The following is a 23,910-nucleotide window of genomic DNA, read 5'->3' as shown; positions in this document are numbered from 1 at the left end:
TAAATGCACATCATATAATAGATTTATCTCGTATTATTTTAAAGAAACTCTATTAAGTCCGTGCATTAAAAAGTATACAACTGCAATGTGTTGTTTGCCATAGACGCAGCCACAATAAAGTATTTTATGATTTAATCAACAGTAACTCAGTTGAATCCAAGCTGGCAAATGATTTCAAATTTCTATAAGCACACATTTTGTTATATTTCTATACAATAATAGATATAAGCACAGATTTAGTTTTAAATTGTTTGAAATATTAGATTACATTCGGTATAAGGTTCCAAATACCCCGATTATTGCGTTTACTTAGGATTCTCGTTTTTACGTGATTCTTATCTTAGTGATTTAGTGTTTTCCATGGTGGGTTTTTCAATATCAAGTGTTGGTTCACGAGTCACCTTTATCATTTGATTTATTTTTTTTTCCTAAATTAGTATCCATTAATTATTCAGGATGCTCAAAGAAATATTTTCGAAGAATTATAGTTCCACCCCCTGATAAGATTGGATACTATAAGAAAGACTATACATTCTCCTTTAAACAGTGAACTCCAACAAAGTTTCTGTTAAAACATTCAATCTCTCTGCTATATGAGTCTTTGCAATCTCTCTTTTATATAGTGTCCCAGCTAAGCCTTTCTAAAATTCTCATGCTCCCTACATAATACATGATTTTGTTTGTTAGTAAATACTTCTTTCAATACATTAATATTGAGGCTAATATATGAGTAATATATATATGGCTGGTCAAGCTAAAACCAGACAGAAGCATTTTCAAAGACAAGGGTCTGGCCAATGCTAATGCTGAAGATGTCGCTAAGTGTGTTAAAGAAGGAGGCCCACAAAAACTAAAGTCTAGTTTGATCAAGCCTGGATATAGACACTACAAGTTTTCTGGTGTCTTTTCTTTGAGTGCTGATACACCCCAAAAATTTAAGCCTAGTCTGATCAAGTTTTCTGGTGTCTTTTCATTGAGTACTGATAGACATTCGTTACAGGAGATACTATCTGATTTTGTCTACCTGATTTAAAATAAAATGGTTTAAAAACTAGTATATACATATTTTGAAGAAAATTACTTGTGTTCTATTAATAATAATATATTATAACCAGAGCATATATTGTACAAAACTAGCATTTAAGAATTTATCTTCTTTTTGTTTGCTGGGTCACGTCTTTTAAAGTACTTCAGCAGATATTTTTTGTTATTTTTAAAGTATCATAATTGATAAGAATTCAACTTTTGTAAATTATTCTCTCTACATATATTGAAAATGAAAGGCTGATTTAGTTTAATTCGCAACTCGATGACACTAAGCCATACGAGCCGACGTTGAAGAAATTGTATTAATTCCGGTGAATACAGATCTCTATCCAGTTTGATAAGTAAGTTCAGATAAATATTTCAATGTGGTATATTGTATTTGAGAGGCCTGCCATACTTCATAAATATACAAGCTTGTTGTTGAGCAAAAATCTATGAACTGATATTGTTATCATTAAAATATAATAACAAGCTAATAAACAATCTAACATTCGTTATATAGTATAAAAACAGATATGAAAATCTTGTTGTAGTTAGTGCTCTAATCAACATAATTTAAATCGTTATCAGCCAGTTTACTTTAGAAAACAGAACAAATTTAATGAAAACATACATATATAAAATATACCCCACATCTCAGACTAAACAAGCCTATTTGTGTTTAACTAATTAAGTTATTACCTGTCTTTTGCTGATTTCACATTATTAAATGCTGTATTTCTAAGTATCGTATGGGTACAGGACTACAATTATATAGAAATTATTAATTGTAAGTGGTTAAATAATATTAACTGCTAATATTAACTGCAGTAATGTGAATTCCAAAAAACAATTAATCTTTTAAAAAAGAATCGTTTTTTACAGAATGGCACAACTAAGATATTTGGGAGCAATAATCAAGCAAATTCCCAATACAGCACTTCGGTCATTTTCAGCAACCATACATACAACTTCAAGTTCAAACACTAAAAGCTATCTAATAGATTCTCCAGAATATGCTTTTCTTAAAGAGGTAGGCCTTGAACGTGAAAATCCCGGCGTTTATACCACGGCATGGAAAGGTACAGGCGAAACTATAACTTCAATCGATCCTGGCACAGGAGAGCCCATTGCGAATGTACGCATGGGTACGGTACAGGAAATGAATGAAGCTATAAAAACTGGTGTTGAAGCTTATAAGGAATGGTGTAAAGTACCAGCACCTGTGCGTGGAGAAATTGTCCGTCAAATAGGTGACGAATTACGTAAATACAAAGAACCACTTGGTAAGCTGGTCAGTTTGGAAGTTGGTAAAATCTATAGCGAAGGGCAAGGGGAAGTTCAAGAATTTATAGATATATGTGACTATGCAGTAGGACTTTCACGCATTTATTCGGGACAAATGATAAATTCAGAACGTGCGGAACATACAATCTTAGAAGCATGGCGTCCATTGGGATTGGTTGGTGTGATTTCAGCGTACAATTTTCCAAATGCTGTTTTCGGTTGGAATGCCGCCATAGCACTTGTAAATATATAACTCAAATATTAGATTTATTTGCTATTTTTGTAAATGTTTTCTTAGACAACTGGTAATACTGTTTTATGGAAAGGTGCACCAACTACATCACTAGTTTCAGTTGCTACGACAAAAATTGTTTCTGAAGTATTAAAACGAAATAAGTTACCACCTATTGTTACTCTATGCCAAGGTGGAGCTGACGTAGGCTCAAAGCTTGTATCGGATAATCGAGTCAAGCTTGTTTCATTTACCGGTAGCTGCCAAACAGGCAAACAAATTGGAGTTGAAGTACAACAGCGTTTTGGAAAAGTCCTCTTAGAATTAGGTGGCAATAATGCTTTAATTGTGGATCATAATGCAAACTTAAAAATGGCTATTGATGCAGCACTCTTTGGATGTATTGGTACATCTGGACAAAGATGCACCACAACCAGACGTATTATCGTACATGAAAAATCATATGATCAGTTTGTGCAGGAGCTTACGAAAAAGTACAAACAGGTAAATTGTTCTTCAACGAAAATTAAATTAGATATAAAATTGACAACTATTCACAATTCATTTTAGGTTTTAACTAGAACTGGTCATCAATTAGATGAAAACACATTAATTGGACCTGTTCATACGGAACAAAATGTTTTGAATTATAATAACGCAATTTCAGAGGCCTTAGCACAAGGAGGAAAAATAGCATTTGGTGGTAAAGCTTTAAAAGGAAAAGGTTTCTTTGTTGAACCTACAATTATAACAGACTTACCACATAATTCAAATGTAGTGCATAGAGAAACATTTGCACCCATCGTTTATATACTTAAAACTAAATCTGTTGATGAAGCCATAGAATGGAACAATGAGGTTGAACAAGGTCTCTCATCGGCCATTTTTACAGAAGATATTTCAACAGCATTCAAATGGATAGGTGCACAAGGTTCAGATTGCGGTATTGTCAATATAAATACAACAACAAATGGTGCTGAAATTGGTGGTGCTTTTGGCGGAGAGAAGCATACCGGTGGCGGACGTGAATCTGGTTCTGATGCTTGGAAACAATACTGCAAACGTGCTACGATAACAGTAAATCATTCCGGCCAATTAGCATGTGCACAAGGTGTTGTGTTTAATGTGGAATAAAATATTTTTTAAAGTAAAATATAGAAAATATAATCATTTTGCAGTTTTTATTTCAAAAACTTCTAAACCGCATATAGTAGGCTTTATTTTTTTGTTTTTGTAAAAGGAACAGGAACCATTCCAAAGTATTAATAGAGCATCTATACAGTTATAAAAGTTACTTCGTTGAAATAAGTTTAAAGTGTATCGAAATACACCAATAAATATCTAATATTTATCTGATATAATATTTAATATTTATCCGATATATCTGAAATTTAACTGATATAATGTCTAATATATATCTGATATGATATCTATCTGTAAAATTTTATATAAAGCTTTCAAATCGCCGATTTATTAGAAAAGAAAATTCATGTTGTACGAGAAACTTGTATGTTTTTTGTTCAATCTTTTTACCTACCTATCTATCAGATCCAAAATAATCATAAATTCTAAATGAAATTTAATGTAGAAATTTAATTTAGATACAGATTATTATATCAAAAATTCAATTCAATTTTATTGTTGGGTAATTCGAACAAAAATTAGGGCTTAAAAATTAAATATTTATTTATTATAAACAAAATTTTAAATATGTTGTGTGATATTTCGTGGTTTGTCATATAACGGAACCATAAACATCACTACAAATGATATATGAGTATTTGAAAGTCCTCCATATGAATGCAGAAACCAACATTCAAAAATAAAGAATTCAAAAAGAGTTTAAGAGTTCATACAAAGAAATCAAAGTTATAAAAATTAGAAGTTAAATAGCTCTAAACTCATTTATGTTAATAATACGAACAAACAATCATTTTTACATTTCTCTGACTATTTATAGTACCCATTCATTGATATCAAATAAAATATAATATGATAGCTAATTGTGAAATATACTCATCTTATTTTATAAATTTATAACATTTATAATAAAATATATAATTAATTCATTATAAAATTTATTTTAAAATTAATTAGCCTACATGCATGAAAATAATTAAATATTTTTTTCCGTTACGTCAAACCTCCAAAAATCTACTTCAATGTCGACTGATTTATTTTTGTGAAACTTATATGATGCGTCAATATTATAATTAAGTTTTGCGACAACTTCCCCAACAACGTTCCATTCTTTGCACTTCTTTTTAATATATTCTCTCGTCGCAGTTTTATGTAAAGAATAAACTGCATTTGTAGCCAATTTTATACCATTTTCTACAAATCGCATATCTATACCAGCATTGTTTTTGGTTCCAAATGGAGGATTTGTTACTATAGTATCAAATGAATTTGTCCACTTAGTATTTGCTAGATTTAACACATCAGTTTGTATACAATCAATAGATGACAATTCCATTTCATTTATATTAGAACGAAATACCTGCATTATAACTTTGTATAATTTATACTTAACAGACAAAATAATAATTACCTCTATAGCATCAGTATCAATTTCAAAACCTATAGTTAGTTGAGCACCAAGTAAAAATGAACCAACACTTAACATACCACAACCGCATCCTAAATCGCCAACTAATTTACCATCAATATCGTCATACTGTGCCTGCATTTTATTGTTTATAAATTATGTTATTTTACTAATATAAACATTTGTACTTACTTGTATATTATATAAAACACAACTGGCAATATGCGGTGGTGTAGGATATTGCTCTAACTTAACTTTAGGTTGTTCAAAGCCATCAACACCTTGTAAATATTCCTCAAGTTTTTTTAGTTTAATTCGTGCCATTGTGTCAGTAATTGTGATATATATTAAAAGAAATTACTTAGGCGTTTGATTTGGTGACGAAGGCTCTAGCCGAGGTAACACTGGTATAAAGTTGTTACCGAAAAAACTATCTTGAGGTATAAAAAACCCTAAAGTAGATGCGCTATTTGGATTAAAAATTGAGCGTGGTGTTGTTGCGGCACTGGTGCCAGGTCCGAAATCAGGTAATGTTCCAATTATTTGCGTTGTAGGCACCTAGAAATATTAACAACGTTATTGACAATTGTTTAAGGAAATAAATAATTACATACTTGGCTAACGGGTGGAGTTAAGCCTGTGCCTAATCCTGTTACTGGTGGTACTCCTTTATGAATAAGTTGTTTTCTAACGTCTTCCAGGACTTTTCGTTGTGTAGTTTCTAATTATAATTAAATTAAATTATTAATTAACAAAATATTCGCAATAAGTACTTGAATAAATAAACTAATAATGCGATAAATGTGAAGTGACAATATCCATTGAATTACGGAAACGATATCGAAAAACCTAAACATATACAGCAACTTTATGCCATTTATTTCCCTTATAATGGAATTTCAAACAATATAACTAAATAAACATATTTTTATAATAATGCATAATTTGTATAAACTCTTTAAAACTTCACTTTTAAACCAATTAACACTTTTTCATTATTCCAAATTAGTTAAAAGGAACTGTGGTTCTTAGTTGAAAAACATTTATATATAGTTTATTCAGAGATTTAATAAAATATAAAATACATGCTATACAAACCTTGTTGTGCGCTTAATGCTGGAAAAGCCATTAGGCCTACTATTAGTATGGTAGCGTCAATATAAAATTAAATTCTTCTAAATAAAACACGCCACTTATATTTTTGATCAACACGAAATAGCAACGGAGCAGAATGATAATGTCAAAAATGCAGAGCTGTCAAACAAAGGCATTCACCATATAGGGTTTTATATAATAAAATAAAAGTGATTTTAATAAAGTACTTTTTTAAAATAGTATCAAATATAAACATTCAAATATTTAGGCCGTGTACGAGTTCGAGTAAATTGAGGTAAAGTAAATGGAATTTTCTCAGGAATTTTTGTACTGCACTTATGTAAATATTTATTTATTTCATTTATTTATTATTTTTGGTTAAAAGTTTTTAAAATTCTGGTAAATATTAACATTCGCTGCTATACCGACATAATTTACTATTTTTCTCAATTTACCATCAATTTACTCGAACTTGCACACGGCCTTAAGTGTTATTATAGTAAATTAATAATTAAAGTCTTGTGCGAGTTCAAGTAAATTGATACTAAATTGAGAGAAATAGTAAAGTTCGGTCACTAAAATTCGAAATGTAAACATGGTATAATACAATATCACTTTAAATATACTATATACATGTAAAATAATAATTTCATTGCGCTTTTATTCTTAAATTCGTTTTTATTCTTAAAGCATATTACAAACCTTATTGCAATAACACAAAATTTTACAATATATAATAAAATTATTTTATTTTATAACTATCCACTTGGTTGGTTCATCGCATTTTCTGGATGTTAATAATGTGCGTCTTACAATTATTGAGGTTTAATTGAATTTTAATGACATTATCCATTGGTAGTGATTTTTATTAGTTTGCAAGCTTTGCTAAATCATTTTTAATTCTCATTTTTGTTTTTGTAGTTGTAGTCATTTTTGTTTTGTAATGATCTGGTTTTCGTTGTCCGATGTATGTATGGATTAGGATTGTAAATTTAATTGGATTTTGTAACGTTGGAAGTCGAAAGAACATTATAATCAAAATTAAAATTGCTGTGTTGTGTATAACTTACTTATAATAGGAATAAATTAAAATTTTCTCCATTTAAAAATATATCAAACTATATTTTAAATTTATCAAACCTTAAATTTTTGCTGTAATTTGAATTAATATACTTATCAACTATTTTTATATATGCCAACTATATTATTACTATGAGTACATTTGAAATAGGGTGAAACAGCTGGCAACACATAGCCAAACGTCAAAATTTCAGATTGTTTTTTTTTTTGGGTCTTCATAAAAAAATCGCATTTAAAAGAAAATGTCCTAAATTTGATATTCATTCTATATTTTTTGGAACTATTTTGTGCCTTGCATTTTCTGTTTACATATTGTGTACGTATTATTAAATGCATATAATAAATTACAAATAAGTAAATGTTTGACAAGTAATAATTTATTAACATTAAGAAACATTGATACAATGATCTAGAATTTTCAAGAAGATTGGATATTACACATTTTATGTCAAAATTAACAAAACCACAAAAGATAACGGCGACAATCAGTACAAATGTGTTTATAATAAAACATTTCAGAAAATAATTTGATAACTATACGAATGAGCGTATAAAAAATAAAGAACAATGTCCATATACTGTTGGGGGAATACTGTCCATGGGGAGCTCGGACTTGGAGGTATTGAAGAAGAGCATGTAAGTAATGTTTATGTAAATACGATATTTGATATAATAATTTTATATATGTTGAAGATACTGATACCTCGCAAAATGTCTTGGAAGCCTGACACAAGTATATGCCACATAGCATGTGGAAAATGGCATACACTTTTTCTTACAGTTGATGGAAAAGTGTATTCTTGTGGTAACAATGATAATGGTCAATTAGGCCAATTAGGTGAACTGCCAACGAAACGGCCACGTATGTCTAAGTTTAGTATGTACTTAATCATTTGCTTAAATATCATCTCATTTACCATATACATATATTATTTACACATTTATTTCACATTGAATTTAACTAAGCATTTGTACACTAACGACTATTGGAAAAATATAACTTTTCTAAGAAACGATAAATGTAATTGGATATGCTAAAAATGGATAGATAAGTGATAAACACAATTAATGATTTTCTGTATGCACAAGCCGAAACATATAAGCATATATACAGAATTGAGACTACAATATAACACTTTTATGTGTTTCTTAGGAATTGTAAATATCTATACATATATGTATATATATATGCATATAAATATATATTCATTCTATTCACATTCTACCAGCTTATAGTAATTATACTCTTATATCTTTCCTATACTATGTGCAATACAATTTTCTAACTTAAAATCAGTAAATAAATATTTGGCCATTTTTATTATTAAAGTCGTTTATATTCTTATTAAATATGACGTAAACAAATCAAAACTACGTATCCTATTTCACACCACGTTGTACAAATAAAATTTATGTACAAAATTTTCATTATATATCATATATATCATAAAAAGGCTTTCATACAAATCTATACTAATTGCACATTTAATGTAAGGGGATACATGTTTCACAACATTATATTTTATTATTACATCACTTAATAGACTTCAATCTACTTTGAATTTTAATCTTAAAAGATTTCTTTTTACAATTTACAGAGCTTATACCAGAGTTAAAAAATTATAAGATAACAAAAATCGCTTGCGGTGCACAGCATTCTGTAGCTTTAAGCGAATGGGGACAGATATTTGCATGGGGTGAGAATCACTGTGGCCAATTAGGTTTAAGTCAACTTGATGATACGATACCAACTCCTAAAATTATAAAGTTACTTATACCTAAAATAATAATACAAATTGCTTGTGGAAATAATCATACTTTATGCTTGACAAGTTGTAAGTTTTGCATTTATATTAGCTTTTTTTTTTTTAATATACACATATTTTTTAGGTGGTGAATTATATTCCTGGGGGAGCAATGCGTTTGGTCAGCTGGGAGTAGCACCTTCAAATGTAAAAAAACAGTCGAATTCTCCACAATTAGTTACAACAATACAAGGAATTCCAATAGCATACATAGCATGTGGTGGGAATCATTCGTTTATTATATCAAAATCGGGTGCAGTATATGGTTGGGGACTGAATAATAAAGGCCAATTAGGACTTAGTGACGAAGAAAATCGATGCTATCCAACGCATTTAAAAACTTTACGAAATTTAGCTGTACGCTATATATCCTGCGGAGAAGAATTTTCTACATTTTTAACAAATGATGGAGGAGTATTTACATGCGGAAGTGGTGCTTATGGTCAATTGGGCCATGGCGGTAAATCCAATGAAGTCTTGCCGCGTATGGTGTGCGAACTTATGGGTAGTACTATAACGCAAATTGCATGTGGTTTACGACATACTTTAGCTTTAGTGCCGTCTCGTGGTCGAGTTTACGGCTTTGGCCTTGGATGCTGTGGACAATTAGGTTCGCGTGTTACTAATAGTGTTAGTGTGCCTCAAGTTGTGATAGGACCTTGGGTTCGTATAATTACTTATACAATAAAACTTAATATAGTTCAGAAATATTTTTATACTGTTAGGTCTCACCAAGTGGATCAGCCTTAATCAAAAGCGAAAATAAGGATAATGTTTCAATTAAAGAAATATTTTCCGGTGGAGATCAATCACTTTGTATAACGACTGATTTTGAAAGCAAAATTCCATCCGTAGATTTCCGAATCTATAGGTTAGAATTTATAACATGTGTTGCTAAATAAAACTCATGGAATTTGTTTGTAGTTCTTCAACTCAAATATTGGAAATCACCAACGATTTGGCTATGCAGTGTGCTGCAGTTCAGAAGGATATTTTAGTTGACATGGATTTAATAACTATAGTTGAGCATACTTTCAAAAGTATGGCTTGTTGGAACAGTTCATTCCTTTTAGATAATAGCAAACATTTTTGTTGCTCCATAAAAAACAATGGCGTAAATTTTCTGGATGCCTCTACTGTGTTTTCTTATTTACGTAAAATTGAAAATGAAAGTTTAAAAAATATTGTAAATAGTATCAAAGTACATATACTTTTATAAAGTAAATAATCACATCTTTCATCTAGATATTCGAAAAAATTTACGGAGATTTGATGGAATCATTAACGACAGTGCCAGCAGATTTCGAAACCTTACGTATATACTTAACATTGCCATTATATCATGAATTTATAAATTCTAAAAAGTATGAAAAATTGCATACACCATTTAGCAATGCTGTTGACCGACTTACTGAAATTCCAAAGAAAATCATTCGCTCTTGGTGGACCAACGCCCCATGTGACTGGTTCGAAAATATTGTTTCTAATTATAAAAATGTTGTGATATATATTATAACAATCAAAATGCCACCAAATTCTTCTAATAATCCTACTAAAAGAGTAATAATCTTTTTCTACATTTATATAAATTATATTTCAAATAAAATAAAATTCGAATTTTGTAGTGCGTCACCTATAATTATCATTTACTTACGGCATTAAATCTATTAGGTTTTTTGCATTATATCAATCACAAACTACGGAAAGAAAAAATATGTTACGAGATTTTTAATTGGCCGGAACTTATGGAATATGTTGATATACAACAAGATTATGTATATTGGTTGTTCGATAAATCTGTAAATATATTATGACATATATATGAATATATAAATATTTTACAACTAATAAGCATTTAATTTCTGCACTTTCAGCCGGAGCAATTCAATATATGTAATTATCCATTTTTATTTGATGCAGCGACTAAAACAACAATTCTACAAACTGATCAAGCATTACAAATGCATAAAGCCATACAAGATTCACATAATGAGGTATTTTTCATTTATAATTCAACAAGTATCATTTATATATATATATTATTTCTCTTACTAGGCCTTATTGTCATGTTTTTCAAATTGTACCACCAGTACACAATACGTTGTATTAAATGTTACTAGAGAGAATATAGTACAAGATACTTTACGTGAAATACTCAATTATAAAGAAATAGATTTGAAAAAACCATTAAAGGTAACTATGATTTTGATTTATGTTATATATGCTATCTATGTTTAATACTACACATTAAACATAAGATAGCATTGAATATATAAGATTTATGTATCAGAAATATTCCGATCACTGGTGCCACTATTTGATAATCAATTTTAGTAAATGTTCGTTTCTTTAAACAATTTTATTCATTACGCTATATATGTATATAGCATAATATCTCTAATTTTAAAATATGCTTTAATTTACAAATCTCTACATTAATAACGCTTACAAAAAAACTTCATAAACTATAAAATTTCGTCTACTGGAAAATTTCAATTCTTCTATTTATATTTACTGTAATTAAATCTTCTTTCCTTACAGATAAAATTTCAGGATGAAGAGGCCGAAGATGCTGGTGGAGTAAGAAAAGAATTCTTTATGTTACTCTTAAAAGATCTACTTGACCCAAAATATGGAATGTTTAAAATATATGAAGAAAGTCGTGCACTTTGGTTTGCGGATGTGACTTTTGAGGGTAGCGACATGTACGTTTTAATTGGTGTCATTTGCGGTCTTGCAATCTATAATTTTACTATTATAAATGTGCCGTTTCCACTTGCTCTATACAAGAAACTGCTTGAAGAACCTGTTGATATAAGCGATTTACGCGATTTATCTACTGAATTAGCTAATTCAATGCAGAGTATACTTGATTATGAGGGTGATGACTTTGAAGAAATATTTGATTTAAATTTTGAAATATCGCAAGATATCTTTGGAGAAGTAACATCAGTACCACTTAAGCCTGGTGGCGAAAATATAAAAGTGACAAGCCTAAATAGGTTGAGTATTGTATTTATGTTTTATATGTATATCTTTTTATGTTAAAACTATATTTTAGAAAAGAATTTGTTGACTTGTATATTGATTTCATATTTAATAAATCAGTGGATAATCAATTTAAAGCATTTCAGGCTGGATTTATGAAAGTAAGTAAAGGATTTTATTTTCATATATAGACATATATATAATATATAGATTTATATAGATTTTTTATACTATATAGATTTTTATAATATATAAATTTATATAGATTTTTCATAATATACTAGAAATTATTTCATCAATAATTTTGTGCAATAATGAAAATATTTTTTTTAGGTTTGTTTGGGAAGAGTTTTGCAATTATTTAAACCTCATGAACTTATGGCAGTTGTTACAGGTAACGAGGAATATGATTGGCACGCATTTGAGGAGAGTTGTGAATACAAAAATGGTTACACTTCATCAGATCAGACGGTAAATTTTAGTTAAAAATTTAGAAAATTTATATATTTCATAAATTGTAGGTACGATGGTTTTGGGAAGTGCTTCATGAGCTGCCTGAAGTTGAAAAAAAGAAATTTTTATTGTATTTAACTGGAAGTGATAGAATACCTGTACAAGGCATGAAAGCTGTAAAAGTAAGAATGCACTTTTATAATACTTTTTTTTATGCCAATATTTATTTCATTATTTATAGATCAATATACAGCCAACATCGGACGATAAGTTTTTACCAGTAGCGCATACGTGTTTCAATCTGCTCGATTTGCCTCGTTACAAAACTAAGGAAAGACTGAAATACAAACTACTACAAGCAATACAACAAACTCAGGGTTTTAGTATTGTATAAGTGTATTTTTTTATTATCTTTAGCGCAGAAAGAACAAATCAAAAATATTTATAATGAATCTTCTACCATATAAAATAAAAAAAAAAAAATTTTTTTTATGTAACTAATTACAGTTCTACAGGTTTAATATAATCTTGAATTATTTCTAATAAAGGTAAAAGATGGAATAATTTAACATAAAAAACTAAAATTTTGTACTCTATATTTAAAATGTTAAATTGAGGGTTAATATTATGTTTATATAATATTTCCTTAACAATAACTTTTCTCAAAATTATATAAAAAATTTGTTGGCTTGTGGAGTAAATTAAACATAGTATGTTATAGTTATTAAGTGTGATAGATAAATCAATCTGTTTATCTGATCCTTAAAATCAATATATATATAAAAAAACACTAATGAATGTGTGGTTTAAATTTTGTTATGTATAAAATTTGTTATTACTTTTCGAATATAACATATGAAAATATGGTTTTGTTTCAATTACTTAATTCGCTATTATAGACATGAATCTGCATTGACCGCGACCGCGTAGCCTCCTACCGAGTGATTTCATATCGTTAGTCACCTGGTCCTTCCATCAAAAATACGAGCGATATAATTAACAAACAAAATATTTACGAACAAGATTTTGTAATCCTGATCTGCAGTTCAGATTTTCCATTCACATATCTCTAAATTTATAAATGCTTTAATATTGCAAAATTCAAAAAAGAAATTTAATGATAATAATAAAGAAATTGTTGAATTGCACATATAAAACTGCAATAATGGTAATAAGCTTAAATAATGAGCAAGAGCAAGAAAAGGGCATAAGAAGGGGATCTAGTGAGAAATTTTAAATTAATACATTGCGACATATATTTTTTTAACATATTAAAAAAAAATTCAGCAATCTTGTAAAAACACCATAGACGTAACTTATTGCTCTTACCTTGACCAGTAGCTTATCAGTTAGCTATTGATCAAGGTAACTGACGGAAGCTATAGAACCAAGGGTGATGCATATTTGTGAGCATCAACTAAATACATTACTTTATTCAAAATAATAATAGTTGTAGTTGAAAGTTTTGCTAACTCCTAACATAAAATATTTAGAATAATTTTAATAGTTACAAATTAATTAATGGAATAGAAAGAAAAGAATTCATAGAGCTATAAATTCCTGCAGTGATATTCATATGGTATTATGTTTATTCTTGTTATGAGATCTCATTTTTGAAGAAAAAAACTTTCTTCTTAGAAAAGTTAAGCTTCCTGTCCCAAATATTGATTCGGATTTTTCGTTAACTCTAAAGTAAGATTCCTAAAAATAGAATCAACAATTTGATATATAGGAAAGTTTCTGGATACATAAGATACACATAGGATATAAACTGTGTGCACAGCTATGTCTGATTCAGATTATCTGATTACTGCTACTGAAATGACTTTTGTAGAATAAATTTGTCATGACTTTTAAGAAAAATTTTTTAAAAATTATTTTATAGTTAATTTATTTTATTCCATTTGGAATAAAATCGTGTTTTTGAGGTAAATTCTGTATTGAAATGCACATACACAAGGGTTTTCGTTTATTTATCAATAATATAATGCCTGAAGAAAAATAGTATTATTATATATTATCAAACATTTAAAGCACAGTCAGTGTATTCGCATACAAATATATTTCATTAAAATATTTGAAATGAATGATAATGCAAATTGATCGTCTGTAGTGGCCTTAAGGGTGCAGCATATATCCATTTTTTATACTCATATACGGCCGTGTGCGATAATTTTTGTTTAAAAGTTTTCATATTTATTTATTAAACATCTTATAAAATTTTCACAATGGCAACAACTAATTTACTTAATTTTTATCAAATTTACCCTACTCGATATATATATAATGGTGTAAGATAATGTTAAACCGTGGAAGGGCCGCTTAAATTTCATTTAAAAATATCATCAATTTCAATTCTAATACTTTTTTTTATTAAATTTGTTACTCGACAACCCTTATTTACAATTTGTTTTGATTTTTCTCAGTGAAACACGTGTGAACGAAGTTTTCGTTTTTGCTTCTTGTTTTAAATTAAAATTACAATTATTTATTAATAATGGGTCGTAAATTTGTAAAGAAAAATAAACCACAACCTTTAGAAATTGTTCCAATGGATGAAAATCCACCTTTACCACCGCAAAGGTCATCTGATGAAACTTTGCCGAAAAGGGTATTTTATTTTATAGATTTACTAAAAAATTTATATTAAATTTGTATATAACAGGAAAAATGGGTTAATAAGCAACGCGTCTTAGTGTTTGCAGCTCGAGGTATTAATCACAGAGACAGACATTTAATGCGTGATATAAAAACACTGATGCCACACCATCGACCAGAATCTAAAATGGAAAGGTCCAAAACTCTTTCAGTTATTAACGAAATGTGTGAAATGAAGCACTGTAATAAGACTATATTGTTCGAGGGTAGACGAAAACGCGATCTTTATATGTGGGTATCTAATATACCGAATGGTCCATCAGTTAAATTTCTTGTAGAGAATATACACACAATGGCTGAATTAAAAATGACTGGCAATTGCCTACGCGGATCGCGTCCTCTACTTTCTTTTGATGCTAAGTTTGATGAAGTTCCATTTTTAAAATTAATTAAAGAGCTTTTCACGCAAACGTTTGCTGTACCAAATCACCATCCTAAAAGCCAACCATTTATAGATCATGTCTTCACGTTTACATATTTAGATAAACGTATATGGTTCCGTAACTTTCAAATATTATCTGAAGATGGTGGTTTAGCTGAGGTAGGACCAAGATTTGTTATGAATCCTGTAAAAATATTTGAAGGATCTTTCTCCGGAAATACGCTTTGGGAAAACGCAGATTACATCAGTCCTGCGAAACATCGTCAAGCCCTTAAGAAAGTGGCTAAAGAAAAATATGTTAGCAGAGTAGATCAAAAAGTACGTCAAAAAGCTACGCAACCACAAAATGCCTACGAGGGCTTAGAAAACGATGAATTATTTGAAAATGACGATCCTATCAAAATAGCAAAACTCTTAGCAGGTAAAGTAATTATACTTTCTTTAGTAACATATTTTTTTATTAATTAAACTAAATACTTTTCTATTTGTATAAAAGAAAAAGCAAAACAAAAGGTTCAAAAAGATGTTATTAACAAAAAGAAACCTAAGGAGGCATTAACAAAGAAAATAAAGGAAAAACAATTGAAAGCTGCTTGTGAAATTATAGAGAAAAAGAAAGGAAAAACAAAAATTACAAAGAATTAGTTTAAAACTGTTTATTTTTAATATTAAAATTGTAATAAAAAAATATTCAAAATGAGATTTATGTAAAACTAATTTATGAAATTTAATATTTATTATGCCTTTTTTTGTACATTTTCATTATGACTGTTTTTCACATAAAGCACATTGATGAAGAATAATTATAATAAAAAAGTTAGATTTACTTGTTTTTACAAAAAAACAGGGAAGTTTGAAAGGAAAACAATTTTATGAATCACATTAAAAGCTAAACAAATATTTTTTTTTTAAATAATATACATGTGGATACGTTTAAATTGTGCGTTTTCAACATCAAAAATGGAAACGTTTTTAACATTACTCTTAAGTATATACGAATAAATATGTCTTAAACTTTGATTGTTCATTTGCATTATACTCCTCTACGCATCTACAACATCACTTGAACCTATTTTAGTCATACTAAAAGGCTGCTTATTAATGGGCATCATTTCAACTACTTGAATAGGTGGCTCTTCACCGGGTTGAAGGGGTTCTTCTCCAAGTAATTTTGCTAAATTACTTTGCGCCCAACGGCCTGCACGACCATTAATTGTTTTATCTTCACAAACACATAGGAATAATGTATCCACAACCATCTGTTAAATATACATTATTTTAAAAACTTATTATAAATTAACTAATACACTTACCTCAAATAGTGATAAAACAATATGTGCAATGAAAAATGAGAAAATGATTATAAGTATTACAGGTGCTATATAAAAATTTAAGCCAGGTCTTTCTTTCAACAGAAAAATTCCAATTAAACCAGACAAAGCAGCTACCACAATTTTACCCAGAAATAGCACGAAATCTCCAACGCTATTAATAGTTGCAACTTGTAATACATTTGTAGCCATCGCATTCCAAGCCTGAAATACAAATAGTTTATTAAAAAATAATAATAATAAAATTAGTTTTTATATTTTAAATTATTTACAATTCCCGCAGCTGGACAGAAATTTATTGATTCTATTGCAACAACAGTGTAAGCGTTGTGATTAAGGAAACGTATAAATTTTTCTAACAACCAAAAACCGCATATACAGCACTTAAGACAACAAGCTGCACACTCAGAACCTTTGTCTTCCCCTTTCTTCAATCTGTAGTATAATTTTTCATATTATTTTATTAATTAATAAAAATCTATATTTACTTACTTTGCGTATAAATATGTCAATATTAAACGCGGTATTTTGAAAAGTGTTATTACAAAAGATCCTTTAGCTACAGTACCTAAATGGTATTTTACGAGTTTACCAATGGCGTATGTAGTAGGTGTTGTTGTTGGTTTTTTGAAGTACCAAAATGCTACCGCTGCAGCTAATGCAAACTGTTGACAGGCGAAAATAAACTCAGTAGTCCATATTAGAGCCACTACGTACACCCAAAACATGCTACGCAAAGTTGTTTGTTCTGTATATTCAACCCGCAGAATTGCTATACAATAATAAAAATATGAGTATACAATAATATATGAAATAAATTAAACATAAAATACAACAAAGCAGCAAACTTGGACTTTAACTTACGGTGTCACATAGGAATTTGTCCATCAATTTTTGTTAATTGGGGTTAAAATTAATATTGGGGAAAACAATACAAATTGAAATTTATGTAGTTATTTTTAAGCTAATATTGCAATGATTATAACTAAATTAAGCTAAACACTACAAATAATTGTGCATGTGCCAATTTTAAATAATGATTTTTTTTCTTTGATTTATATAGTTAATTTTAAGCTAATATTGCAATGACTATATCTAAATTAAGCTAAACACTACAAATAATTGTGCATTTGCCAATAATTTTTTTTTTTTGAATTTTAGAACGATTACCTATTGCAATTAACACACAATTTATATTAATAATATTTAAAGTATTTTATTTCATCCTTACTTTTGTAGTCCGTTCCATTATTCATTTTAGGAGTAAGATCAATTTGTTGATGTGTAACTGAATTATCGAAAGGTTGTATAGGACTCTGTCCAGGTTCACTAGCAGTAGCAATACATAAAACTACTAAAACCCAAAATGACAAAAACACTGCCAAAGCAATAAAAGCTAATAGTGGTGCGATAAGAAGTCCAGGTAAACTCATCATACATTCTCCAGCCTCTTCAAACAATGCCGATAAACCAGAAAGTTTATTTTTAAGAAAATAAATAATTACAATTAGTATAATCTGTGGAGGAAAAAATATTTAAAATATTTATTTTTTTAACATAATTTCACTAAAATTGTAAAATTTTCTACCATAGTTATTGTCGCCAGTACAGCTAATATAAATACGGCCTGTTCATTTCTCACAAATTCCTCCAACATAGAATATTGAACGTTAATGCCTGTTTTGTGGCGTATATTATAGTATGCATACCAAAGTGCTGCTGATAACCCAACACTCGCTACTATAACTAAAATACATATCAGCCAGGACACAATACGAGTTAACCAGTGCATTAGAATAACTAAAGCAATAGATATTACTTCACAAATAGAGAAAAAAATTTAAGACATTAATATAAAATTATTCATTTATAAAATTTATAAAGTTATGCGAAACATACGTAATGATATACCACATATTACAGCAATTATATGCCAAGTAGAGTATATATCGCCTAAAAATTGCTGAGCAACATCCCAGTTATTGAGCACTTTATATATCTGTTGAGCTTGTTCTTGCTTTCCCTTTGGTACACAACGATGTAAAACTGGTGTACTAAATCGGTTATAGTAATAAAATGTTATATATGTATATATATAATTTAAAACATTTTTTTTTTGTAACATACCTCTCATAAATCGGAAAGGTAGGGCATGGACCTAAATAATCAAAAAATTTATCCAAGTTTGATGATTTAATTATTGAATCATCAATCGTAGTCATATTAAAGTCATAGCGACATAACTGAGTTTTTCTATCCAAATAATAATCATATACTTGTTTCGGATTGGTGAGAGTTTTTTGTGGACATTCCTTTACACATAGCTTAATAGATTGTTTTAAGTGCTTAATATCAAAGTAAAATAACTCAGGTTTGTCTGTTGTATCCATGCCAGATAATGGGAAATTGGTGTAACGCTCATTGTGCTTAACACCACATGTATTACCAAAAGAATCATATCCATTGATAACACGCAAAGGATTGCCGTACACGAAAGAGAATATTGCTATAACAATCTAAATAAATGATAGATTATATACATATATTATAATATGTTTATTTAAAATATATACATGTTTATTTATCCATTTTAAGTAGAAGTATTGATTTTTAATTTAATTAATCTATTTTTAAGCCTAAACGTTTAAAATACGTATATAGCGCGCGGGTACATTTTTTTTTTTTGGCGTTGTATTCTAAAGTGGGTGGAGCATAAAACTATCTTAGTATTAATCCTGCTGTTACTAAATAGTTATTGGTATAATAAATATTAAATGCCATAAACGAATATGTATACATACGAGTGCTTGTATGAATTCAAATATGTCGTAACGTTCATGTGTGCTCAATTAGCGAGTTATTTAATTAAGACAACCATATTAATATGATATATGTTTGTTGATTTATTTAATACCCTTAGCTTAAGATATTTCATACTAGCAATAACAATTCTTTTAATTCAAAATTTTTGTTTGCATGTGTATAGAATGTACACCACATTAAATAAGATATTACGGATACACCTACTACTTTTTATACTAATTTATATAATATGTGTAGAACATTTTTATGCATTAAGAAAAGTGAGGATTTAAGTACTGAAGTATTTATACTTTACTTTTATTATGTATATAAAAAAATTTGAAGTATATAAAACTTGCTGTTGCTTCTATTTAACTATATAATAATATTTTAAATTTTTACAATTTATCCTTAACTACACATATTTCATATCTTATTAAAAATATAATTTTTATTATATTGCTAAATGCGTTTACACTTTTAAGAAAGAAACGTTCAAATTGCTCATTACTTTTAATATTTAATATTACTTGGATTGCTGAAATCTTAATGTGTCATTAAATTAAATTAAATTTATAAATCTTTATTTTTATATATTTATAAATATATTTGTATATTTGACAATTTGCACATAATTTAAATAACAATGATGACGCCATCGTATTAATGCCGCGCGCGTACACTCATGAGTTCATAATTTTTAAGTCTTATTATTGTTATTGTTGTATTTGGGGTGGGTAATGTTAGACATCAGCAATATTTGTTAACTTTCACTTTTTTCAGTTCATTGTTTTTAAAACTCAACGTATTGAAAGATTTTTTTATTAATAAAATATTTTAACAAACAATTATATTTACCAAAAAGAACCAAAATAATATGTAAATTCCTAGCCAAAATGTGTCTGTGCATGTTCTATATTTTGGTCGATTGTTTTGAGGTTCATCATTGTCCTTACTCTCAGCGCATCCCATTTTGTTTTAATAGCAAATTATTTAATTTATAGTTATTAAATTAATTTTGAAATTTATGTTTTACTCGATTATATACAAACTAAGCCAAATTTATAAACATTTCTTATCTTTTAACCAAATAAACAAACGAATCACACCTGTTTATTCTACCGCTGTATTTTGGTCTATGAGTTGACTTTACTTGTTTTGCGTTGTTTTTACCAAATTTCGCTTTGTTTGCTTGCTTGTGCCTGATGTAAACAAAAAGTGTTCAAAAACACACAAACATTGAACTAGTTCAATGAAATAAAGCTTGTTGCTTTCAGTTATAAGATTAATATACTTTGTTGTATTTTTATTACGAAATTAATGGTAAGGCATATATGTCTATATTTTGTCTGAATAAAAAAAATGTAAGTCAATTGTTTATATCGCTAGAAAATACGTAGAACGTAGAAAATATGTCTGTTCCACGAGCTACTCATAGTATAACTCAATTAAAACACAAGTAAGTACAAACTGAGAGCGTAATACAAATAAATTGTCAAACTACGCTCTTTACACAAATTTTTAGATGGAACTGCTTTGTGTAAAGTTTGGTAAAAACACCAGTGCCGCGTAAATAAACAATATAAAAATTTAAATACGCTCTCCCAGATGCACTCATTTACTCGAAAATTTGCTAGTGGAACTCACTTGTGTATACACAGTGTTACTTAAAGTTATTATGGGTAGCTCGAGGAACAGACCTAATATGTATTGTTGAGATCGAATTTTCATTGAAACAGTATTTGCACATATAACTGGATAATATCAAGTATAGTTGAATTGTATAAATAGAATGAATTTAATATACACAAGAGGAATATTATACATTTCTTTAATATTAATAATGAATCAAAATGAGCAGCATAATTATTTAGTTCGAAAAGTAGTAATATAACAAACTATCCAATAATAGTTTAAACTCAAATGAATAATCAAAACTATACCCTCATCTCAGATTTTTGTTGACATTAAAATACTAAGAAATTTAAAATGTTGGCAATCCTAATTGTAAACTTCATTCCATTTTATCAAAAGATATTTATAAATTTTATACAAAAGCATTGTTTTAATTTAATTTGACAGTGTATTAAACATTATTATTATATTAAGTCCAATATAAATTTATATAAAAATGTCGATGCGACCCGATGACCATCGCCGAAAATGGGACAAAGCTGAGTACCAAAAATTGGCCCAAGAACGACTACTAAATCAGGCAAAAGTTACAAAGGAGGAAGGTTGTAATATCAAAGTATTTTCGTTTCCAATCAAATTATAATTGTTTTTTTGTTTCTTATAGAGCCAATTCAAAGAGAAAATCTAAAACGCCGTGATTATAAAGTTGACTTAGATAGTAAATTAGGAAAAAGCGTAGTTATCAACAAAAATACTCCAACTTCACAAACTGGTGGCTACTATTGCAATGTATGTGATTGCGTTGTTAAGGATTCGATTAACTTTTTGGACCATATTAATGGAAAAAAGCATCAGCGTAACCTTGGCATGTCCATGAAAGTGGAGCGCAGTACAGTGGATCAGGTTAAGGAACGATTTCAAGCCAACAAGAAAAAAATGGAAGAAAAGCAAAAAGACTATGAACTTGAAAGAAGACTACGTGAGGCTAAAGAGGAAGAAGATCGATATAAGGAACATCGTAAGGAAAAACGAAAAGATCGTAAGCGTAAAGCAGATGAAGATGATGCGTTTAGCGGAAGTTTACCGGATGATATGGCTGCCATTATGGGTTTCTCAGGATTTGGGGGATCAAAGAAAAACTCATAAAACTGAACAAAAACATATTTAGTTAAATGTAAAACATATTTATTATATAAAATTAAACAGCTAAATTAGTAAAAATATAATAACGTAATTAAGAGATATTGGTTTCATTAGGGCGCCCTCCGAAGGCATAGCATCACATACATACGGCAAAGAGGATGGCACATGGCAGTCGCACTAAATTATTTACATTTTTAAAAATGATTTAAAATATTTTAAAATTATATTTACCATTATAACATGTTTCAATACATTAATTGAAAACTCACGCAGCAGTTTAGCAGCTTTCTTTCCACATAACATAGCTGCTTTTATATAATAACAATTCACAACATCGACCAAATCTCTATTAGTGGTACGATAATATCACCAACAACATAATATTTTTATTTATACTTACTGACATACTGCCTTTTTGTTCTTTTGTTCAAACCAATCTGGTGGCCCTTCGCAATCAATTAAGTCATCTCTTAGTTCTACTAGACAAGGGTGGTAATTAACGATGTCTATGAAAATATATATCAACAAACTGTCAACGCATATTAAACAAATACAAACGTTTCTTTTTGGTATCTAGATTGCAACAGATATGTTTGTCGAAGTATTCACTTCCGTCTCTCAGTTTTAGGTAAAGTTTTGCTGTTGGCAGAGGAACGCAGGTTGATAATGTGGCGTTTATATGTGTGAGCATACTTCGCAAATCTTCACAGGTGTCATTGTAACTTTCAGTTGTGAGCAACAAAACAATGCGTTCTGGACTCACAATATACAGATTAGCCAACTGCAGCAATAGTTGGTTTCCATCACAATATGTAATATTTTTGGATTTCTAAAGTAAACAAGATGATTAATTACGATTAGTATAATTTTCGAAGAGCCTAACCTTAACTTTTCCAGAAGTTCTTGCAGAACGAAAAGAACTAAGTCCGAAAGAGCATTCGGCTTCCCAAAAACTATAAGAAACTATTATGCAAATAAATAAGGCTTTAAGATACATTTTTAAAACTTCCCAAAAATTAGAAATTTTTTCCTAATTGTTATTATTTAATTGGAATATATTTACTTTTAAACATGACATATATTATTTCAATCCTAAAACCAAATACACTCAGTTAAAAGTATATAAATATACAATATATTTATATATCATATATATATGTACATATAATAGATAATTTATATATTATGCACATACACATATATATCCTATTATGCACGAAAGCATTTGCATTAGAGGGTATTTATTATTAAAAAGAACCGAAGTACAGAATGTCGCTCTCTGTTTAAACAAATGTGTAGTCAAATACACCTAATATTACTTGGAGTCTATCAATGAAAATCAAAAAACAAAATGTATTTAAATTTTGTAAATAAGGGTATTTCAAAGTAAATAAATTATATTTTTATTTTATTATAAGTGGGTATTTCGAATAAAATAATTTATA

General features: G+C 28.8%; 8 protein-coding genes across 11 annotated transcripts in view; 5 read left to right on the top strand and 3 right to left on the bottom strand.

The window, feature by feature from the left end:
* Positions 1–23,910, top strand: part of LOC119666025 — a gene marked incomplete at its 5' end in the record, with an annotated part of 335,995 nt that overhangs the window by 250,999 nt on the left and 61,086 nt on the right.
* Positions 1,288–3,712, top strand: LOC119668500 (putative aldehyde dehydrogenase family 7 member A1 homolog). 2 transcript variants are annotated; one of them, XM_038078031.1, is made up of 4 exons: positions 1,288–1,388; positions 1,912–2,554; positions 2,612–3,049; positions 3,116–3,712. In XM_038078031.1, the coding sequence occupies exons 2-4, from the start codon at positions 1,913–1,915 to the stop codon at positions 3,677–3,679; spliced, it is 1,644 nt and encodes a 547-aa protein (XP_037933959.1). In that variant the 5' UTR covers positions 1,288–1,388; position 1,912; the 3' UTR covers positions 3,680–3,712. The 2 variants fall into 2 exon arrangements, with proteins under 2 accessions (XP_037933959.1, XP_037933960.1); XM_038078032.1 differs by having other exon boundaries at positions 1,897–2,554.
* On the bottom strand, positions 4,172–6,355 carry LOC119668506 (rRNA N6-adenosine-methyltransferase METTL5). The gene is made up of 5 exons (XM_038078039.1): positions 6,192–6,355; positions 5,708–5,814; positions 5,286–5,651; positions 5,097–5,228; positions 4,172–5,045 (listed from the first exon to the last, which is right to left on the bottom strand). Exons 3-5 carry the CDS (start codon positions 5,415–5,417, stop codon positions 4,662–4,664), a joined length of 648 nt encoding a protein of 215 aa, XP_037933967.1. The 5' UTR covers positions 5,418–5,651; positions 5,708–5,814; positions 6,192–6,355; the 3' UTR covers positions 4,172–4,661.
* LOC119668496 (probable E3 ubiquitin-protein ligase HERC4) lies at positions 7,372–13,008 on the top strand. 3 transcript variants are annotated; one of them, XM_038078026.1, is made up of 16 exons: positions 7,372–7,584; positions 7,788–7,904; positions 7,962–8,145; positions 8,867–9,103; positions 9,159–9,736; positions 9,799–9,944; positions 9,998–10,259; positions 10,319–10,633; positions 10,699–10,872; positions 10,948–11,067; positions 11,129–11,266; positions 11,615–12,075; positions 12,135–12,222; positions 12,395–12,532; positions 12,583–12,696; positions 12,756–13,008. In XM_038078026.1, exons 2-16 carry the CDS (start codon positions 7,836–7,838, stop codon positions 12,906–12,908), a joined length of 3,177 nt encoding a protein of 1,058 aa, XP_037933954.1. In that variant the 5' UTR covers positions 7,372–7,584; positions 7,788–7,835; the 3' UTR covers positions 12,909–13,008. The 3 variants fall into 3 exon arrangements, with proteins under 3 accessions (XP_037933954.1, XP_037933955.1, XP_037933953.1); XM_038078027.1 differs by having other exon boundaries at positions 7,682–7,904; positions 7,962–8,130; XM_038078025.1 differs by having other exon boundaries at positions 7,682–7,904.
* Positions 14,916–16,190, top strand: LOC119673294 (ribosome biogenesis protein BRX1 homolog; the record flags this gene model as incomplete). Its single annotated transcript, XM_038084559.1, has 3 exons — positions 14,916–15,125; positions 15,180–15,975; positions 16,051–16,190. Coding segments are annotated over exons 1-3 (1,050 nt in total), but the record flags the coding sequence as incomplete, so codon positions are not given.
* LOC119668499 (choline transporter-like 1) lies at positions 16,257–20,859 on the bottom strand. Its single transcript, XM_038078030.1, has 9 exons — positions 20,546–20,859; positions 19,013–19,401; positions 18,785–18,939; positions 18,474–18,703; positions 18,117–18,402; positions 17,378–17,657; positions 17,158–17,320; positions 16,868–17,089; positions 16,257–16,813 (listed from the first exon to the last, which is right to left on the bottom strand). The coding sequence occupies exons 1-9, from the start codon at positions 20,657–20,659 to the stop codon at positions 16,598–16,600; spliced, it is 2,055 nt and encodes a 684-aa protein (XP_037933958.1). The 5' UTR covers positions 20,660–20,859; the 3' UTR covers positions 16,257–16,597.
* LOC119668508 (zinc finger matrin-type protein 2) lies at positions 21,736–22,525 on the top strand. Its single transcript, XM_038078040.1, has 2 exons — positions 21,736–21,924; positions 21,987–22,525. Exons 1-2 carry the CDS (start codon positions 21,819–21,821, stop codon positions 22,466–22,468), a joined length of 588 nt encoding a protein of 195 aa, XP_037933968.1. The 5' UTR covers positions 21,736–21,818; the 3' UTR covers positions 22,469–22,525.
* On the bottom strand, positions 22,488–23,469 carry LOC119668504. Its single transcript, XM_038078037.1, has 5 exons — positions 23,349–23,469; positions 23,024–23,294; positions 22,866–22,971; positions 22,697–22,811; positions 22,488–22,642 (listed from the first exon to the last, which is right to left on the bottom strand). Exons 1-5 carry the CDS (start codon positions 23,460–23,462, stop codon positions 22,529–22,531), a joined length of 720 nt encoding a protein of 239 aa, XP_037933965.1. The 5' UTR covers positions 23,463–23,469; the 3' UTR covers positions 22,488–22,528.

The sequence above is a fragment of the Teleopsis dalmanni genome, chromosome 1, assembly GCF_002237135.1.
Source record: "Teleopsis dalmanni isolate 2A chromosome 1, ASM223713v2, whole genome shotgun sequence".
NCBI classification, from domain to species: domain Eukaryota; kingdom Metazoa; phylum Arthropoda; class Insecta; order Diptera; family Diopsidae; genus Teleopsis; species Teleopsis dalmanni.
The sequence above is the reverse complement of the archived record's forward strand: the minus strand, read 5'-3'. Positions and strand labels throughout refer to the sequence as shown.

Coding starts and splice junctions, on each gene's coding strand:
- LOC119668500 (XM_038078031.1), top strand. CDS start 1,913: ATGGCACAACTAAGATATTTGGGAGCAATAATCAAGCAAATTCCCAAT. Junction 2,555..2,611: donor GGAATGCCGCCATAGCACTT/GTAAATATATAA, acceptor ATGTTTTCTTAG/ACAACTGGTAATACTGTTTT. Junction 3,050..3,115: donor TTACGAAAAAGTACAAACAG/GTAAATTGTTCT, acceptor AATTCATTTTAG/GTTTTAACTAGAACTGGTCA.
- LOC119668506 (XM_038078039.1), bottom strand. CDS start 5,417: ATGGCACGAATTAAACTAAAAAAACTTGAGGAATATTTACAAGGTGTT. Junction 5,229..5,285: donor GTGTTTTATATAATATACAA/GTAAGTACAAAT, acceptor AATAAAATGCAG/GCACAGTATGACGATATTGA. Junction 5,046..5,096: donor TTGATACTGATGCTATAGAG/GTAATTATTATT, acceptor GTTATAATGCAG/GTATTTCGTTCTAATATAAA.
- LOC119668496 (XM_038078026.1), top strand. CDS start 7,836: ATGTCCATATACTGTTGGGGGAATACTGTCCATGGGGAGCTCGGACTT. Junction 9,945..9,997: donor GTAGATTTCCGAATCTATAG/GTTAGAATTTAT, acceptor ATTTGTTTGTAG/TTCTTCAACTCAAATATTGG. Junction 12,533..12,582: donor ACACTTCATCAGATCAGACG/GTAAATTTTAGT, acceptor CATAAATTGTAG/GTACGATGGTTTTGGGAAGT.
- LOC119668499 (XM_038078030.1), bottom strand. CDS start 20,659: ATGGGATGCGCTGAGAGTAAGGACAATGATGAACCTCAAAACAATCGA. Junction 17,658..18,116: donor TAATGGAACGGACTACAAAA/GTAAGGATGAAA, acceptor ATTATTGTATAG/CAATTCTGCGGGTTGAATAT. Junction 16,814..16,867: donor TTGTTTTATCACTATTTGAG/GTAAGTGTATTA, acceptor TATATTTAACAG/ATGGTTGTGGATACATTATT.
- LOC119668508 (XM_038078040.1), top strand. CDS start 21,819: ATGTCGATGCGACCCGATGACCATCGCCGAAAATGGGACAAAGCTGAG. Junction 21,925..21,986: donor AAAAGTTACAAAGGAGGAAG/GTTGTAATATCA, acceptor TGTTTCTTATAG/AGCCAATTCAAAGAGAAAAT.
- LOC119668504 (XM_038078037.1), bottom strand. CDS start 23,462: ATGTATCTTAAAGCCTTATTTATTTGCATAATAGTTTCTTATAGTTTT. Junction 22,972..23,023: donor TCTAGATACCAAAAAGAAAC/GTTTGTATTTGT, acceptor ATATTTTCATAG/ACATCGTTAATTACCACCCT. Junction 22,643..22,696: donor TATTGAAACATGTTATAATG/GTAAATATAATT, acceptor TAAATAATTTAG/TGCGACTGCCATGTGCCATC.